The sequence below is a fragment of the Carya illinoinensis genome, chromosome 15 (assembly GCF_018687715.1).
Source record: "Carya illinoinensis cultivar Pawnee chromosome 15, C.illinoinensisPawnee_v1, whole genome shotgun sequence".
Taxonomy (NCBI): Eukaryota; Viridiplantae; Streptophyta; class Magnoliopsida; order Fagales; family Juglandaceae; genus Carya; species Carya illinoinensis.
This window is the reverse complement of record NC_056766.1, coordinates 46,344,992-46,364,761: the sequence shown is the minus strand read 5'-3', so window position 1 is coordinate 46,364,761 and position 19,770 is coordinate 46,344,992. Positions and strand designations below refer to the sequence as shown.

General features: G+C 35.0%; 2 protein-coding genes across 2 annotated transcripts; both read left to right on the top strand.

Annotated features, from left to right (window-relative positions):
- Positions 1-2,926: 2,926 nt before the first annotated feature.
- LOC122297450 (40S ribosomal protein S11-like) lies at positions 2,927-5,576 on the top strand. Its single transcript, XM_043107502.1, has 6 exons — positions 2,927-3,046; positions 3,154-3,194; positions 3,312-3,412; positions 4,679-4,823; positions 4,959-5,048; positions 5,165-5,576. The coding sequence occupies exons 1-6, from the start codon at positions 3,035-3,037 to the stop codon at positions 5,253-5,255; spliced, it is 480 nt and encodes a 159-aa protein (XP_042963436.1). The 5' UTR covers positions 2,927-3,034; the 3' UTR covers positions 5,256-5,576.
- A 4,922-nt stretch (positions 5,577-10,498) lies between these two features.
- LOC122297588 (probable protein phosphatase 2C 27) lies at positions 10,499-14,027 on the top strand. The gene is made up of 4 exons (XM_043107698.1): positions 10,499-10,830; positions 11,543-11,740; positions 12,527-12,738; positions 13,136-14,027. Exons 1-4 carry the CDS (start codon positions 10,687-10,689, stop codon positions 13,695-13,697), a joined length of 1,116 nt encoding a protein of 371 aa, XP_042963632.1. The 5' UTR covers positions 10,499-10,686; the 3' UTR covers positions 13,698-14,027.
- Positions 14,028-19,770: the final 5,743 nt, after the last annotated feature.

Genomic DNA, 19,770 nt, shown 5'->3' with positions numbered 1-19,770 from the left:
TTTTATCTTATTGTATCCAAAATTTAATTATCATCTGAACTTCTGGTTCACATATGATAATCAAGATAACATCGAATAATTTCATCTTATTTGCTTCAAACAAATTTTATTCTTTTCATTTCTGGTGGTAAAACTTTATAGTAGAAGAATCTTCTGGTTCTTTTATCGACGTCCATATGAAAATCATTCGACTTATCATAATTGATTTTGGATGATCAAGATAACCATGAAAAGATACAAATATTTTGAATCATATCACCTTTTGATGCATCATAATATTTGATTCAATAATTTGTATAATATCATCTCAAAGAGAAAACTTACAGTTTTTCCAATACGAGCTTCTGGCCCAAAAAGATATTCATTATCACGTCCAATTTCTTAGTTTCTTTGAATGAAACGCATCATTCTTTTCACTTCAGGGAATAGAATGATATAAATTCATTATCATATTTCAGGAAATGATGTAGATCTAGTAAGACGTGAATAATGATTCTTATCAAAATCTCATTATTTTACTCAGTCACTGATACATATTTAGAATATATTGTGAACGTTTGCATTTTATATTGCTACTTCAGGAGCATACTCGATATTGCTACTTCAGGAGCACATTCGAGACGTTCATTCAAATATATATTCTTTCCACAATTTCAATTATGCAACTTCAGGTGCATAAATCATAATGAGTTTTTGGTACAAGTATCACTCATAAGAGATACTCAATAAAATTATTGATTTAGGGCGATCCTTCAGGGATGCTCCATTTCCATTCTCAGATAAATCATATCATCAATAATTTATAACAAGTATAAAAAAATAAATAAAACTTTCATTACTACAAAATATTGTAGAATATAAAAATATTTTATAATAAGATAAAGGAAATACATTAATTAAAAAGGAACACTTTCATGATCAACTCTACCACTAGAATCCTCAAAGAAATCAGAAACATCAAGGCTTGTAATATCTTCTCCATCTATAGAATCTAAAGCATATGATGGTTCAGTAAAATTTGTTTCAAATTTCTTTGTTTTTTTCTTTTATAGAAGATTGATATAAGTCAACTAAGTGCTTATCTGTACGACAGATACGAGCCCAATGTCTAGTCATACCACATCTATGGCATCTATCTTCATCTTTCTTTTTAAAATTTGTTTTGGGGACCTTTGCCCTTCTCTGAGTTGAACCACTTCTGGTGGTACGGTGTATATCTATTATTGTCCCTTTTAGTGTGGTCACTTTTAGGACGTCCACTTCCATAGTTTTTCCTACCACGTCCACGCCCTCGTTTTCTTTGAAAAGATGCACCATTCGCTTCTGGGAATGATGTAAATCTAGTACCATTCACTTCAGGGAATGATATAGAACCAGTAGGACGTGACTGATGATTTCTTAATAAAAGCTCATTATTTTGCTCAGCTAATAGAAGACAAGATATAAGTTCAGAATATTTTTTGAACTTTCGCTCTCGATACTGCTGCTGCAGGAGCACATTCGAGGCATGAAAAGTAATATATGTCTTCTCTAACAAGTCATCATTAGTGATTTTTTCACCACATAATTTCAATAGCGAACTAATTTTAAAGAGTGCAGAGTTATATTCACTAACACTCTTGAAGTCTTGCAACCTCAGGTGCATCCAATCATGATGAGCTTTTGTGAGGATTACAGTTTTCTGGTGTTCATATCTCTCCCTTAAATCATTCCACAAAATAAGTGGATATTTCACCGTTAGATACTCAGTTTTTAATTCTTCATGAAGATGGTGCTGAAGGAAAATCATTGCCTTAGCACGGTCCTGCAGGGACCCTTGATTTCCTTCTTTAATTGCATCTCCCAGGTTCATCGTATCCAGATGGATCTCAGTATCAAGGATCCAAGATAAATAATTTTTTCCAAAAATGTCAAGAGCAACGAATTCCAATTTTGTAAGATTTGACATTTTTTACATATATAAATCAGGAATATAAAAATATATTGAAAAACTTACTTGAAGTAGAGGACTACTAGCTTCAAAATCGTCAGAACTTTCGTGCTGATAACGTGTTATGAAATTATAGAAAAGAGAGAACCATAATATATTATAAAACTTTTAAAAGGAGAGAGAAAGAGATAGAGTTCAGAAAGGTTATGAAACTTATGAATTTTTTAAAGAATTCAACGATATATATAGGCGTACAAAGGGGACTATGCTAGCTTACTATGCAGTACTATGCTGGCACTATACACTGTGCATATATCGATCATTCACTATGCCAGTTACTATGCAGTACTATGCTGGCACTATGCACTGTGCATATGTCGACCATTCACTATGCCAGTTACTATGCAGTACTATGCTGGCACTATACACTGTGCATATGTCGACCATTCACTATGCCAGTTACTATGCAGTACTATGCTGGCACTATGCACTGTACATATGTCGACCATTCACTATGCCAGTTACTATGCAATACTATGCTGGCACTATGCACTGATGACTAGATAAATGTGGTCATACAATTCAAGATAGTTTATAACAATAACTACATTTTAGATTTTTTGAATTACATAAATACCATCTAGGTTTTAAATTTATGAAAATTCTATTCAAACTCAAAAAAATTATAAAACTTCGATTGAAATAGTCTACAATGAAATAGGGATGGAACGGAATAGGGTTCAAAATGTGAATTCCTACCAAAATGGCAAGAATTGACCGGAATGGGCCAAATGGGCCAAATTTTGGAATGAAACCGAACAATAGTGTAACGAATACTAGGCCGACTACTAAAGGTTGCGTAGGTTAAAAATTTAAGACGTAATCTGTTGGGCTTAGGTCGTTTAGTCGGCCCGACTACTAGAAATCTTCTTAAAATTGGGCTCAAAGAACCCGACTTGGTCCGGCCCAAAATTCCCTCGGAACGATATAAATGTCCAATTTTCTCAGCTAAATCCTTCGTCCTGAAACTAGGGTTAGGTTCTTTTTGGCTGCAGATACTCATCCTACTTGACTTGTCATTACCGCTTGAGAGCTCCCCTAATCATGGCTGAGCAGGTCAGTCTCGGATCCATGTTCTTTATTCATCCTGATTCTATTTTGTTTTTGTTTCACGATTTGGTTTGGCAATTGTTATGAATATGAACATTTTTATTTTTTTGCAGACCGAGAAGGCATTTCTTAAGCAACCGAAAGTGTTTTTATGGTAGGAAAATTTCAGCCTTTTGTTTCCTGGGTTTGATATCTTGTGGTTTCTGAGATTTCCATTTTTTAGTGATTTACTGTTCTGTTTATTCTCTGTTATTTAAAACAAAATTTACAGCTCGAAGAAGTCTGGAAAGGGAAAGAGACCTGGTAAGGGCGGGAACCGTTTCTGGAAGAGCGTTGGTCTCGGTTTCAAGACTCCCAGAGAAGCTACTGAAGGTGGCTCTCTCTCGCGCTGTGTGTTTATTTTTTTATTATAACATTTTGGACTGAATTGGGATAATTTTGAGGCTTAGTTGATTCTGGGAATGTTTATTGCTTTGCATATATTAGTATTTGAATCAAGAATATGGTACTTTGTTGAATTTTCTAACTGTTTGTGTAATGAACGTGACTATTGCTTAGTTTGGCTTGTCTCTCTGCACATTTTGGTCGATTACCTCAGTATTGGTAGTATGGCGCTTCAATTTGCTTATTTGGTGATTTCCGTTTCGGAGCATTAGTTGGTATTCGCACATTAATGCCATAAATCTGCTTTCCACCTGGAGTTTCGACCATTGAGATGTTTCTCTATTCTTATGTCAACAGAAAATGTACAAAACACGGGGTTGAATCCTAAAAAGGGTCAATAATGTGCGAGGCCTAGCTGATAATGGAGATGTTTCATAAAATATGGATAATCCTTATTGATACCTTGTATTAATGCTTGATATATCATATGCATATGCATATTCATTATGTTGATAGCCTCCCTTTGATCCTCAGCCGCTACTTATAAAAAAAAAAAATGCATATATCATTATATGCTTGGGTCGTATTTTTTTAATTCTAAAACTTGTGTCTTCCCTGTATGAATTTTACCTTTTTTTACCAGTTGATCCGACATGTGTATCAAAACTTGAGCATGCATGGGTTGTATAGATGAAGAGCAATGCTATGTAATGAAAGATCGTAGCTTTGAACCATGATTCAACTTGATTGGTTGACGTGAGCATTTGATATGTTGGTCAAAGTGATATTGCAATATTTTGTGGAAAGTTAGCTGCAGTCGTTCGTTCAGGTGAAACTAAGATGCTGCACCACCGTGCAGTGTATTTTCTGATCCATTCATGATGAACATATTTTGTGTGGAGAATTCTATCAAGATGCAAGTCTTTCGTCATTAGTTTGTTAAGAATGTACACAGGACATTAATGGTAATGAAGTTCTCAGTACGGCCAATTTATAGACCACATTTCGTGCTTCTTTTTGGAAAATGTGGTACTATGGAAGGGTCCTGAGGGATGGTATGTTGATCTTGTGAGGAGCTTGTGCCGTAATCTCAATCCCAAATTCTTGGAATTATATTTGTTTAGGCAGACTCGTATGTATGCTGCAATTACTCGTAGTACTGAATGACATGACGGGGATGTTTCTCTAGCAATTATTTAGCATTCAAAAGTACAAGTGTTTGCTGATTAGAGCACTTTTTTTCGCTTGATACAGGAACCTACATTGATAAGAAATGCCCCTTCACTGGCAATGTTTCTATCAGAGGTCGTATCTTATCCGGTACTTGTCATAGTGCCAAGATGATGAGGACAATTATTGTTCGGAGGAATTATCTTCATTTCGTCAAGAAGTACCAAAGGCATGATCCTTAGTTAATTGTGATGAAAATCTGTGTTTAAGTGGATCTCATTTTCTTAACATTTTTCTCCCTCTAGAAGTGTAATCTTTCTCCCGATTTTCTTCTTTGCACCCCTTTTCCTCCCTTTATGAACAGATATGAAAAGAGGCACTCAAACATTGCTGCACACATATCCCCGTGCTTCCGTGTGAAGGAAGGAGATTATGTCACAATTGGCCAGTGCAGGTAAAGTTTTTCTTGATGAAAGAGCGTCTTGTTTTATCATTTGTCTGTATGTTGTTTTGAGAGATTAGCATCCAATGCTTCTGGTTTTGACTGGCTGTTTTTCCCCCATCTTTCAGGCCATTGTCAAAGACAGTGAGATTTAATGTTTTAAAAGTCATTCCAGCTGGATCTTCTGGTGGTGGGAAGAAGGCTTTTACAGGAATTTGATGTTGTTTTCCGTCTTAAATTGCTGATCATGGTTTTGATCGAGCTAGTCATCTACTAGAAGACTTTTGAAGTTTAAAACAGCACCTTGATGGGTTGAACCTGGACTTCTAAATGATTTGTGCCTTTTGTTTTTCAACATAATTTTGACCTCTTTTTAAGTACTGTTTTAAGTTCTGGTATTCTAAATACTCAATATGGTTCTTAGTGTGGAATCCACCTTTTAGATCTTAGTTGCCATGTATTTCTTGCATTAGACCATTGATGCCTTGGTCAGACCTTTTATTATTATTTTTAATAGTAGTAGCCCTGGTCATTCTCATAGACTTGGAATGTTGGAAACTTGGACATCCTTGCTTTCCACAAACCCGGATGGTGACCCTTTTACGATGTCCATCAAGTGATCTAGATTACAGTCTTAGCCAATGGTAGAACAGTCCCGATTTGGAGCGGTAGGGCCGCTATTGAGCCATCAACAGACCAAAGAATTGTCCCGATTTTTCTGGTGATTCTGTTTTTGTTTAAAATAAGTTGTTTTTGAACTTATCAAAAAATAAATAAATTGTTTTTGAGTAAAAAATTTGGATATATTTTAGTAAAAATGTAAACAAAAAATGGAGGAAAATAAAATATACGACTCGAATTCGTGGGTGAGGAGTTGGCTGGAAATGAAGATCTTGTAAGCTTCCTCAATCAGCTTCTGTAAAATATACAGACCGTAATTTGTAGTTGGATCAACCGTAATTTCTCCTGTGCAATTTGCCAAGCTTCTCAATCTGGCAATACCTCCTCAAACAACTTTGTAAATGTGACGTCCGATGATTTTGAAGGATTTGGTGAGTGATGGAGGGAAGGAGAGGGAGGTCGACTTCTAGAACCTCTTACCCACCGATTAGGGCTTCAAGCCCCAGGGCAAAGCCACCCCGATGTCAGCTTCCTCTTCCTCTAATCTTAGATGGTCGAGCACTGATCCCTCCAATTCTTTCAAAGATCGCGATTCCTTGTTTACCTTTACCGGCCCACAACATAGATCCCATGACTACGGAGGGAGGGGGTGGAGAAAGTGGCGGAGAGGACGAGATGAAAATCTGTAAGCTGGGTTTGTCGTCTGGGTTATGTGGGAGAGAATGAGAGTGTAAAATGACTTTGGTCCAGCACTAGGCCCGCTTTCTAAATATTTTTGAGTTTATAGGTATGAAAAGCTCGTTTGAGTTTTTCAAATATATATATACTTTTTTAAAGTAGATTACAGGTATAAAATCTTTGTTTGAGTGGATTACTCATAAAAGAATTTTTAGAATTGACGGATTTTATTAAGATATTTTGTAGTATTTTGATGATTTTATATTTTGGAGTATGTAAATATCTTGATAAAACGTGAATTTTAAGTTACAAGAAGTAACTCTCAGACCTTTGCGGGGTTAAGGCATTACAGTTGGTATTAGAATCATGTTTAGATTCTACAGACTTTATGGATTGATATTTTAGGAATTTGAAGTTTTAGATTTGATTGGTTTATTCTGTAGGCTGTAAGACATGACTTGGAGGTTTAGATTTTGGAAATTACCATAAGTTTGACTGAAACTCAAGTTTTGAAGTTTTGCATACTATAACATATGAGGTTTTGGATATATGTGGGTTTAGGTAGTAATTTCGGGTTTGAGGTATAGAAAGTTGAGGGCTAAGAAATGATTATGTGGAAATTTGAATGTTTAGATTTCGGGTTGACTTAGTAGAGTGAATTTTGGTTAGGAACTGGAGATTTAAACTTGTGACATTGATGTTTTAGAGGAATTATTAGGCTTGTAAATTCAATGTAGTGGTTAGTTCCTTTCAGATGTACTTGATTGAGATACAATGCATTTAGGACTACAAGTTGTTAGAGTGCGTAGTGGAAGCGTGGTTTTGGTGATACGATAGTTTGAGATTTTATTTCCCTTTTTGTATAAGGTTTATGGATTATGCGGAGAGATTGGAATTATTATTAGGTTTTTAATTGTATTGTTGAGGTTTATAATTTAGACTTGATTTGGATCTTTCAAAGTGTGATGTAATGTGGGCAAATATGTATGAAGGTTTAAGTATTTGAGTATTGATTTTAGGTGCAACAAATTTCAAGGATGAAATTTTTTTTAGGGGGAGAAAATCTAACACTCAAGTCCAACACTAGGCCCACTTTCTAAGTATTTTTGGGTTTATAGGTATGAAAAGTCTATTTGAGTTTTCAAATATTTTTTTTTTGAAAGCAGACCATGGGCCTAAAATCTCTGTTTCTATGAATTACTCATAGAAAATTTATGAGGATTGACAGATTTTATTAAAAGATTTGTTGTATTCTAATGATTTTATATTTTAAAATATGTAAATATCTTGATGAAATGTGAGTTTTAAGTTACATGAAATAACTCTCCAACCATTATAAAACCAGAGCGTTATAGAGAGGGGATGAGGGATGGGTATGCGTGCATGATCTTATGCAGTGAGGGCACATGGTAGGTAAAGTGAGGAGGCTATGTGGAACTCACCCATTGAAACGTTGTTGTTAGGAGATAAAAAGACTGACCGGTTGGAAGATCTTATTGCTCATTATTCCTTCTATAATACACTTTTAACACACTCAAAAACCGAAGCACTCGTTGCAAAAAAGGATTGGTATATGAATAATACAGCAATAGCACTAACCTCTAATGGGTGGCATTTTGCCACATCAGGGTCCACTAATTTATGGCTCTTTTGCATATCACATAATCTGGCAACAGTAGAGATTCCTTTGCACTTGCACCATAGAGCTGGACTTTTTTGGTCTCTTGGATGGACTTGACCTTAGAATCTGATATAACAAAAATCAAAGCAGGGTTGATACTCATGTTCTTCAACTCATTTATTTGATGGTTTTTTTTCAACAAATCTTAGAAAATCTTTTAAATTTTTGGTTATTGCATTTTCTAAATGATTTGGTTGTGAAGCTAATCATTTAAAGTAAGTATTGTATCAAAATGTTGTAGGATTTATACGATATAGACGAATGGTAGGAGATGTCATTCAATCCATTGTGCAGAGACAGAGAGATGGTGACCTCTCTTTTTCAATATCTTCAGGAAACCCATAGGGTCCCTTTGAAAGGAATACAATGGAGATTAAAATCAGGGGCACGTTGAGGATGGTGGTGGTTTAAATGATGGCAAAACGAAAGGTTTCTTTTTCTTCTCTCTGGCATTTGGACCATCAAGACAATATTGTTGAAGCTCTGACCACGGGAGGAAGATATTTTTCAAAGCGATCAATTCGGTGCCTTTCGCATAAAGCAAAAAGACAGACATCGATTGTTGCTATCCAACGTAAGCTTCCCCATTGAACATGCCACTTTCAGTCGGTGTGAACATATCAAAATGCCTAAAAAGTCTGTGTCTTTCAAATCATTTGGCACCATTCTTTGTAGTTGTGATTATAAGTAAAGTGACTTTCCTCATACAACTTGTTTTCAACTTATAATTATTCCATGTCCAGGAAACATCACCCATTGGGACACCATACCAATTTCAGGAGTTCATGTTGGAGAGAGGCTCTGTTGGTTTTGGTAAAATTTTAAGAATTCTATAGGGTCCTTTAAGGTTGTGTTTATATATTGAACTGAGCCTAAGTTTTTTTTTTTATGAATAGTAATGAGTAGAATTGGTAGAGTGAGTTATGTGGAGTTAATCTAAGATAAGTTTAAATGTGTTTGGATGTTAAGATGAGTTTAAAAATATTTATAAAAAATTGAAAAAGATTGTGGGTCTCACGTATAAAGAGTTCTTGAGTAGAAAAAAGTTGTGAGTCTCACGTGTAAAAGAGATTTTGAGTTAAAATGAGTTTAGTAATTTAAAAATTGAATATTTTATTTAATGAATGCATTCAAAATCAGCTCTGTAAATTCCTTTCCCAACTTAGAAGAAATGACTAATCTCGTTTTATTGGTTTTTTTGTTCCAAAAGAAGCCAAAGATACTCTGAAATAAGGAAAAATCTAGTTGTAAGCACAATTGTATACTAATATGTGCATCAATCTAATATGATTGGTCAAAAAGTAAATTTTATTAAAAATAATATTAATTTAAATTCTAAATATGAAAGAATCAGTATTGCAGCTAGATTAGTATACGATTTTTGCTCAGCAAAACACCTGAAATAATGCTATCCATCCAATTATGCAAACATCTTGATCTTGTGGCTGATTGTGTAGCAATGATTGAGGTCTAACTTAACACGTTTTCCATCCTCCAAAAATGTCTACCTACTTCTCAAGAAACAATATGGTTTGTGTTTGAATGGAATATGAGGCCGTTAAAATATATGTTGCTACAACTCTAAAGTCTAAAGTGGTAAATATTTATATATAAAAAATAAATAAATATCATAGAGTCTATAAAATAAGATATGGCAAAGGATTAGGTAAGTAATTAAATGGTATGACCAAAGATTTTGTGGTTGGGATACTTTGAATTTAAAAAGTATGAGATTTCTTGTGGCAGGCTAATCCCTAATTTTACATTGTTTTTTCTTTAATAATTTAAAATTAATCAAATTTCAACTTAGTATGTTACTTAAAATAAAAATTAAATCTAGGATTTGGATGGATAGATCCAAATGAAACAATTTGAAAAATCATTTTTTTTTTTTTTGCTTTTAATAATATTATGTTAAGATCTATATAAGAAGGGTTGTAAGAACATACCAAGTTTTGAAAGTCCACTTTAATGTAATTTGTAATCATTAAGGCTTGTTTGGGGATGTGAGATGAGATGAAAATTTTGTGAATAATAGTAAGATAGTTTGAGTTGAATATTTTTTAGATTTTGAGTAAAAAAAATACTATTATAAAGTTAAAATATTGTTAAAATATAGTTTTATAATATTATTTCTGTATGGAGATTTAAAAAAGTTGAATTATTTTTTATTTTTTATTTAAAATTTTAAAAAAATTATAATAATTAATTTAAAAATTTTATATTTAAATTATGTCTAAAGATGTAAATCCATTAGCCCTATCAGAAAATATTTTCATGTAAATATCTCATAAGGAACAAAAAAATCTCTCATTTAAAATAAATAAATAAATCAAAAATAGACATCAAGAGGGCATTTCCTGAAGCCGCATAGGGCTCATCATGATTACTATAACAAGTATCAGACTGATTTTCAGCCACGCTTTCATTAAAAAAAAAAAAAAAAATCTATAATTTGACGGCTCTCTCTCTCTCTGTCTGTGCGTGTGTAAGGGTACAACTACTAATAATCATAGCCCCCCATCGCTCCCAACATATTCCTAAGAATCTCCTCCCACGTAAAAATATTTCTCTTATTCCATTGTGTGTTTTACTTTTCATAAGCGTAGCACTCTTGCTGTAAGAAGCTGAGCCACAACCACAACCACCGCCACTACCATCTTTATCATCATGTGTGTGAAGGATGCAGAGAAAGTTGACCAGGAGATTGAGAGTCTGAACAACAATAACAAGCGGCCAGGGCCTTTGCATTGTGAAGTGTTGCATACCCAGATGGAGAAGTGGGATAAGGAATCTCCTGAAAGATCATCTCCCGTAAGAAATCCAATTCCTTTATCGTTTACTTGTTCTGGGTTCGTCTCAATTTTGTTTTAGTGGAAGATCCGTTTAATTGAAATTGGGTTCTGAGTATTTGTTTCTCCATGTGATTAAAGATTGATAATGATTTTCCTTTTGCGTCTTTTTTCTCCCTTATTTTTCCCGTTTCCATATGGGATTTTGTTCATCGGATTATTCCTACTGGATTTTTTTGCCTGGTTCAGCACTTCATAAAACTTAGCTGGTTTCATTAATTTCAGTTCAATGGATATTATACCACCTAAAATTTGTACTGAACTTTACTGGTTGGTACTCTGCTAAATTTCTAGTTTGGCTTCATTCAATGAATCTTTTTTGTTCTGTTTTTGTTTTTGTTTTAATTTTATAGCATAAAATATTTTGAATAGCTTCATTCAGTGAATCTGAGTTTGTCAAAGCGCTCTATTTCAGTCAATGATTTGGATTATCTCACCGACACTGTAGTCGCTTAGAATTTTGATGATCTGACCAATGAATTCTTTTTATTATGAGAGTGTGGAATTTAAAGAAACCATAAAAGGATTTCGAGAACAGAAATAAAAATTTGTTAGTAAACCTGTATTTTTTTTATATATATATATATATATATTTACTTTTTTGCCTTTTTGTTTTATGCTTATTGTTCATCTCATCTTCTTATCATAATTTCATGTTGATGAGGTTCATTCAGCTGGAAAGCATTTGTGAGGATGCTGTAGCTGTGGACAGAAAACAGAACCTGTTAGAATTTATCCCTTCCCTTCGGTCGGGAGTGTGGTTTCATATAGGGGGTCGCGACCATATGGAGGATACTCACATCTGCATTGGTGATTTAGCTAAGAAATTTGGTTCTAGTTTACTCTCTGATGAGGTTGTCTCCTTCTATGGTGTAAGTTATCCAACCTACTTAATTCTCTGCTGTTTGTATCCAAAAACAATTTACATCTTTTGCAAGAATCGCATTCTTAAAATAAGGGTGGTTGCGAGAGTTTGAGGAAACATTCAACTGACCATGCCCTCTGTGTGTGTGTGTGGAGAGAGAGAGAGAGAGAGAGAGAGAGAGAGAGAGAGAGAGAGAGAGAGAGAGAGAGAGAGAGAGAGAGAGAGCTTTGGTTGTGTGTACTTTGTTAATTTGATGAATAACCTGAGCATTTCTTGAAAATACAGATTATATTGCATTATTGTGAATGATTGCAGTATTTTATATATAAATATATATATATGAACCTTCTTTTAGCTGTTATTTGCTTTCAACTTGATTCCTTGAAAAGGCTAATGTACTTCCAGTTCTGAAGAGTGAACATATCGCAGATTTGTGGGATCACTTTTGAATTCTAATGTATCCATCACCTACCATCTAAGAAAACTCATAAGCTTGAAAAATTCTCGTGATAAATAACCATGGTATGGCCACTTGAATAGAAGTTGGTTACAATTAAATAAATGTTATGCCGGATGGCTATCATCAAAGGTCAAATTGGGACTTTTTGTATTAAATGATATGCAATTGAATATTGGAGGTTGCCTTGATGGAACTTATGGATTTGGATCTAATTGTGGGCACCTTCCTTTATACAAGTAGTTGTTTATTAAAGTTCTGAGAAACACAGAAAAACAACTAATGATTCAAACATTTCGTTTTTTATTGATATATAGCAATTGGTTTGAATAATAGGTATTTGATGGGCATGGAGGAAAGGGTGCGGCACAATTTGTTCGCGACCATTTGCCAAGAGTAATTGTCGAGGATGCTCATTTCCCTTTAGAACTTGAGAAGGTGGTTACAAGGTCATTTATAGAAACTGATGCTGCATTTGCAAAGAGATGCTCTCTTGAGTCTTCCCTGTCTTCTGGCACAACTGCTCTGACTGCAATGATATATGGGAGGTGAGTCCCACCTAGATCAGTCATCTTTCCGTGTAGTCTTTTACTTGGGTTTAGTGTGATGCGTAGCCACGATGCTCACTATTTAAGGAGCTGTTGGCACTGAAATGGACTGTAGAAGATGGAGGAAAAGTAAATAAATATAATTAAAATAAAGAATGATACATGGATGCTGTTTAATATGGTTGCTGTATTGGTTGTAACTGTATGTCGTACCAATAAAAGAGGCTCACGACAATGATGTTTAAATCTCCCATTTCAAGGAATTGCTTATGTCGTCTCCTCTGCATCTTTACAAATTCTTATTCACACATTATGAGATAATGTGCTATGAAAAGAGCCTTTTGAATGACATTTTTAGGAACACTTCCTTCTTAAAATGCAATACCATTTTGGACAGGTCTTTACTTGTGGCCAATGCTGGGGACTGTCGAGCAGTGTTGTCACGGCGTGGAACTGCTATAGAGGTGTCAAGAGATCATAGGCCCTGCTGCACAAAGGAAAGAACAAGGGTCGAGTCCTTGGGTGGATACATTGATGATAATTACCTTAATGGTCAGTTGGGTGTGACTCGAGCCTTAGGCGATTGGCACCTTGAAGGAATGAAAGGAACGGGTGAAAGGGTTGGGCCGTTAAGTGCTGAACCTGAACTTGAATTGATAACATTGACCCAGGAAGATGAGTTTTTGATAATTGGCAGTGATGGACTATGGGATGTGTTTTCCAGTCAAAATTCTGTAGATTTTGCTCGGAGACGGCTCCAAGAGCACAATGATGTGAAGTTATGCTGCAGGCAAATGGTGGAGGAAGCATTACAGCGGGGAGCAATAGACAATCTGACAGCTGTGATGGTCAATTTTCATGTGGAGCCGCCTCCACCTGCAGTGGTACAAAGGGCCAGGGTCAGGAGAAGCATATCTGCTGAAGGCCTACAGAGTCTCAAATGCCTGTTAGAAGGTTAAGTTCTTTTTTAAATTGAAACATTTTTCCTGGGAGGCAAATATTAGAACTAATTAAAAATAATAATACTTAGTCGATCTCTCCAGTTTTGTATCTGTCTATGTATATATATACATACACATAAAGCATCATCCTAAACATGGGAACTGCCTTTTCCTTGCTCTTATGGATTGATGCCCTGTTTGGTTACTGAGAAGATGGAGGAAAGATAAGAAGAAAGGGAATCATAATTTGTAATAATATTCTGAAATCAGTGAGGGGATTAATTCCAACTTGTAGAAAGATTGATGATTTTAGCACCGTATCATTTTTAATTCAATTTACACAAACCAGTGCAGTGCATACATTTATATTTTGTTTTGGTGAAAGGAAAGATGTAAGTTTCACGTTGAAATTTTCACATTCCCATTGGACTGTTGTAGAACCGCTGTGTATATGTAACGTATGGTTGGTATAGAGAGGAGCGAGTAATGGAGTAAATATATGAAAGAATCCAAAGCTGTTAACTTTACTTCTTTTCTTCTATTTCTGCCTTTGGATAATAGCGGCCATTTTTAAGAAGAAAAGAGTTTCAATCCCAAAAATAGCTGAAAGTGTGGCTCTGAATTCGGTCACACATTTTGGGAAGGTGGGAGATGTAAAAGGCATATGCGTGCTGCTGCACATAAGTTACATTCAACTTTGCAGTCTCACCATTTTGGTGGTCGTTATTACCGAAAAGGATCACCCTATCAGGCTATTTCAAAGCAATCTTTTCCCAGCTGTGGAAGACTGAATCGGATTCCTCTTTCTCACCTTTTCTAAGCTGATATTTCTCACAACTTGAGTCCTATAAAGGCAAAGATAAAGCCAGACGTGTGGATGGGAGAGCTTCCGACGCTCATTCCACAAGGTAATGGAAGTTGACCACTCATCTCTACGACAAATGTTTAAAAAAGAAAACAAAAAGTTGCTTATTCGTAACTAGATTTGATGGTTAGCATGCACCCCTATGCGTGTAGTTTCAAACAAAATGTAATCGTATCTCTTTTGCTTTGAATGCGATACTAAAAGGGTCCATCAAGACAACAATCTCGTCTTAAAGAATTTAACACGACTCCACAACTACACTTTCAAAACTTTTGTTCTGCAAGAGTTATGTTACAGTTACAAAAAGATTTTATAAAAGCAAAACTACAAATAAAAATAATTTTACAATCTGATATACCATATCAAGTCACGTCAATTTGTAAATTTATTTTTATAAAATCACTTTGTGGTTAAAATATTTTTCATTCTGCAAACTCTTCTCAAAGAAAAAAGATGGATATTCCTTTATTCATCTAAAATCTTTCTTTCTTTACCTCTCAAATTGATCCCTTGTACTCTCACTTTCATTCACAACAAGAACGTAGTTTAAGATTGACAAAATTTAGGATATCTCACAACTCTTGTCAAGAATAACAATGTTTTGATAACAATATGAATGAGTGTTCCTGTTTAATGAGATTAGACCTTCTCATTTCCTAACGATTAAAAATGTCCATTCTGCAAAGCAAACGGACTTTGAAAAAGATAAGAGAGCCGGGTCACATACAAAACAGAGGATGCATGACACTTCCTCATATGAGAATGAAAGCAACCCATTTAACCAAGTCGTGCACTACATGGGATTTGCTGTGCATTAGATGAATTTTAGAGACGAAACAACTTAGTGATGCGTTAATTAAACTGAGCATAAGAAAAATGTGAATGGAAAAGTTTCGACCCTCTATCAAGTAGCTTGAATTATGATATTGATCAGTAGTCTTTTCAAACTATAAAATCGGATGTATTGATTCCATAATATGCTTCATCATGGCGGATTACCGGTAGAATAACTATCTGTTAATTTTCCAGCAATTATTTTACTCCGATTGTTTATTCTCTAATCTTCTTTTGCTATTACTTGCTCATAAATCAAAATTCATGCCCTTTTCCACGATGGAGTTGATTGTTCTGGTTTAAGGGCCAAAATCACATTCAAAGATTTTACTTAAGCTAATATATATATATATATATATATATATTTTATGGATGCGTGGTTCAATCCTAAGCCTACTTGGGAACTGACATGAAGCGTATTTGGAGCTTTTGCCTGAAAACCTGCATTATATTTATGGCTGTGGATCTACTTTGTACACAAAAAGGACGGTCAGAAGAAGAAGCAATTACTGATACAAGGTTCGTGAACAGTGAAAGAAGAAGAAGAAGAGCAGCAATCAACACAAAGGGTACTTGATTTATTGCAATAGATACTACAGCATAGCGAAAAACACGATCCCTTCTCTTCTCCACCAAATTACAGTCCAGTTGTTCACTTAATACACATAATTATGAAAAGATTAAGATCTCTATTTAGCCATAGCATCACAAGAACATCCTTGCTAGCTTTGGTAAACTAAACTAGTTATTCCCATCAGGACTAACAAGCTGAAATAACAAAGCATAGGCATAACGTCTGGGCTATAATTCTAGTCACACGATTTTATAAGGTTACATACAAACTTCTAGCCTTTTTAATTAGTGGCGGTGGCGATGATCATGAGGAGGGTCATGTGGTTTGTGCGGGTCACGAGGACCTGGTGGAGGGGCGTGAGGACCAGGAGGAGGTGGTTCATGATGAGGCGGCCCTGGAGGTGGTGCAGGCTGATGCGGTGGTCCTTGGTGTGGCGGCCCGGGGTGTGGGTGATGAGGGTCGTGTGGTGGTGGAGGGTTGTGCATCTTCTTGCTTCTTCTTCTTCGAGGCTAGAATGCTTTTTTCTTGGTGCTCCAAAGTGAGTGAGAACTCCAGAAGGTGAGCGAGCTTATATAACAAGGGTTCTACCCAAATGTCGACACAATCTCTACATAGTAGGCTGAGGAGTAATACCAAATTGTGTGGTGGTGAATATCCTATCCATTTGAATACGGCCTTGAAATCCGTAACCGATGCAGATGAAAAGATAAATGAGAAAGTGACGTTTTTGCAGAGTCCCATTCCTCATTGGCTTGGTGGGGAAGCTCTTGTCTCGGCTCTATTATTGCTTCCAAGTTCCAAAGTGCTGCAGTCCTTCGGCTCTATACGTTCAATATGGCACGTTGCATTATAGAGTTGAACTGTCCAAGAAGATGGAGCAGGCTGGAGGAAGATGCTAACCAATTAATGGACCTCTTGTATTTAATCACACCCTGAGCTCAGCCCAATTAGAATTACTTCATCATTGTCTTCATTGCCCCTAAAGGCCCAAGCTAAAGCTCTAAAACCACTTTGGGAATACAATCTCCTTTAAGTTTTGCCAATTTAAGATGTAAATGCGTTTAACTCCTGACATGGTATATGTAAGTCACTAATGGAGCCATGCATCTAATGTGATGAACATATATATAAACAAGTAAAAACCCCTTGCTTTTTTCTTTTATCTTAACCGCGTACGAAGAGAGAAAGGACGCGGAGTCGTACGTGGCAGGATAACTTCCAACTTGAACATGACTACTTCAACAATTGCAAGTTAGGTATGATACTTTCACAGATGCAGGAGAAGTAACTTGGGACTAAGCTTGCCCCCCGCAGGAGGCAAATTGAGAGTGAAAGGAAGGAGGATAAGTGGCTCGGCGTATAGGAATGAAAACAGATCATGTCTAGTACAGTGATCAAGAATTGAAGTGCATGTAGTTTGTACATGCCTTGCCTCTGTAATCCCCCTTGAATTCTTGATATTCTTGCCATGATATTCCTTTGTAAGTAGGATGATTAAAGTCTCATGCTTTCTAGCTGGAAACTGGCTCTGATACCGTTTGTAATATGTTATAAAGAAAGTCCTGGCCGTGAGTACATATGAATTTACACTCTAAAATGACCATTTAATGATATGATTAGAATAACCTGAAATGATTATAAAGGCCAAAACTTCTTCCTTGGGAATATGTGATATTCAATATGGGATATAAAGAGCAAATCAAACATCTGTTAGGAATACATGTATTGTTGATCTTATTTCTCAGAGGTAAAGTTTGCTGTTAGACTTTGGAGACTATAGATTGAAGTAGCAAATAAGCAATAGGCCTCCAAGACCAAGGAAAAACTTACTGTGAAGTCTATCGATCAACTTTTGAGTACAAATACACACACATATTCACCACAAAGGTGAGACACAAGCTTGTTGTATGAAGGTACAAAGTGCATACTAGTAAAAACTATAACTATAGCTTATATTCCTGGCTAGCTAGCTAGCTCTTACACCATACAATATCAAACATGTATGCTTCCAGCCGACACGATCAAGGGTGGGGGTGATGAGGCGGATGTGGTTTGTGTGGCTCAGGAGGTCCTGGGGGAGGCGCATGAGGACCTGGAGGAGGAGGATGACCATGTGGAGGAGGAGGTTCAGGATGTGGTGGACCTGGGGGTGGTCCCGGGGGTGGTGGTGGGTGGTGGTGAGGGTCTGGTGGTGGAGGGTTATGCATAATGAGCTTATTTAGCTTCCTCTTGTGAAACTTGTAGATGTCAGTGTATAGGTAGCTTGTGGAATTTATATTTACAAAGTAAAGTGGCTTAATCTCACAACTACAAGTCAGACCCATGTTTGGTTTTGGTAGGTGTACATCATCCAGCTAGCTACCATGAATCCATGGACTTCTCTAGATGATGTTTTCACATTCACCAGAAATAAATCAATTACTGTCAATTTCAACTTCTAATTCTACATGAAAGGTGAATGGCTTGGACAGGTGTATACATATGGTTGATCGGTCTCAATCTGTATTTTGGTCTGCTATGGGTATTTTGAAAGCAATTTAATAGATGCATGACTTTTATTTGTCCACATAGTAAATGCTGCAATGCATTATCTCTGTACCAACAATTACAAAACCGGCTATTATCTTTTTGTGTTTTTACAGCTCAATCCTCTAGGGGCAAGCAACACAGAAAAAGATGTTTTAGTTCTTATTTCATTCACCTCACCACAAACAATCATTAAAATCACTAGTGATTTTTGGTTTCTTATTATCACCATTTCTTCAATTTATTTGTGGTGTGAAATCTCTCTTTTAATTGTAATAATGTTGCTGTAATATAATCTATAGTCATCGCTTATTAAAATTGAAAAATAGATTGTAAGTGTATCATTATTCTCTGTTCAATTTGAGTAGAACTAATTTATCAACCGACTTAATCTCTACTTGAAATATGATATAATAACATCTTATTCATTAAAACATTTTTGCGTGAAGATTTACGGCCAGTTTGGATGCCCAACTTATTTTAATTTATCTTATTTAATTATTACAACTTTTTTAAATTCTAACATAAAATATAATAAACAATTCAATTTTTTTAAATCTTAAAATAATATTAATATTAAAAAATAATATTTTAATAATACTTTATTCAACTTTCAACACCCACCCATGAGTGAGAGAGTCTCCCACAAAAACAAGATTGATAAACAATGAGAGAGTATCTAGAAAGTGAAATTCCAAAAAAGCATTATATGATAGAATAATGATGGTTAAAGTTTGAAGATTTGTAAGTATTCCTTTTTTATTAACAGTTTACTTGAAGTAGAGAATATTACCAGGAGAAAAAAAAATAATTAATTTATAAATTATTTATTGAAATTATAAATATATTATTAAATAATAAAAATTGTTTTTATTTAATTTTTCAATAATTATAATTGATCTGTTAAATATATAGAATAATTTATGGAGAAAAATTCATGATTCGTTCATTAAATTAAAACTATAAATGACATATATTTATCTAATTTTTTTATTTTTAATTTTTTTTATATATAGTCATGTTTGTGTATTTTTATACACTTGTAAAGATATAATTTACTAAAATAAATATTTTATTTAAAAAAATAACAAAATTAATTATATTTATAAAATATAGAAAAATGACTTAACTAATTTTTTAATTTTTAAAGGCGTTTTACGAAAATAAGCAAAAGATGAGAAAAGAATAAAGAAAACAAAAACAGGAAAAGTGAAAGGACAAAAAAGGAGGAGTGAGAAGAGTCTGTGTCTTCGCAAGTCGTGTCTTTATGTCTTAACCTTAATTAAAAATTT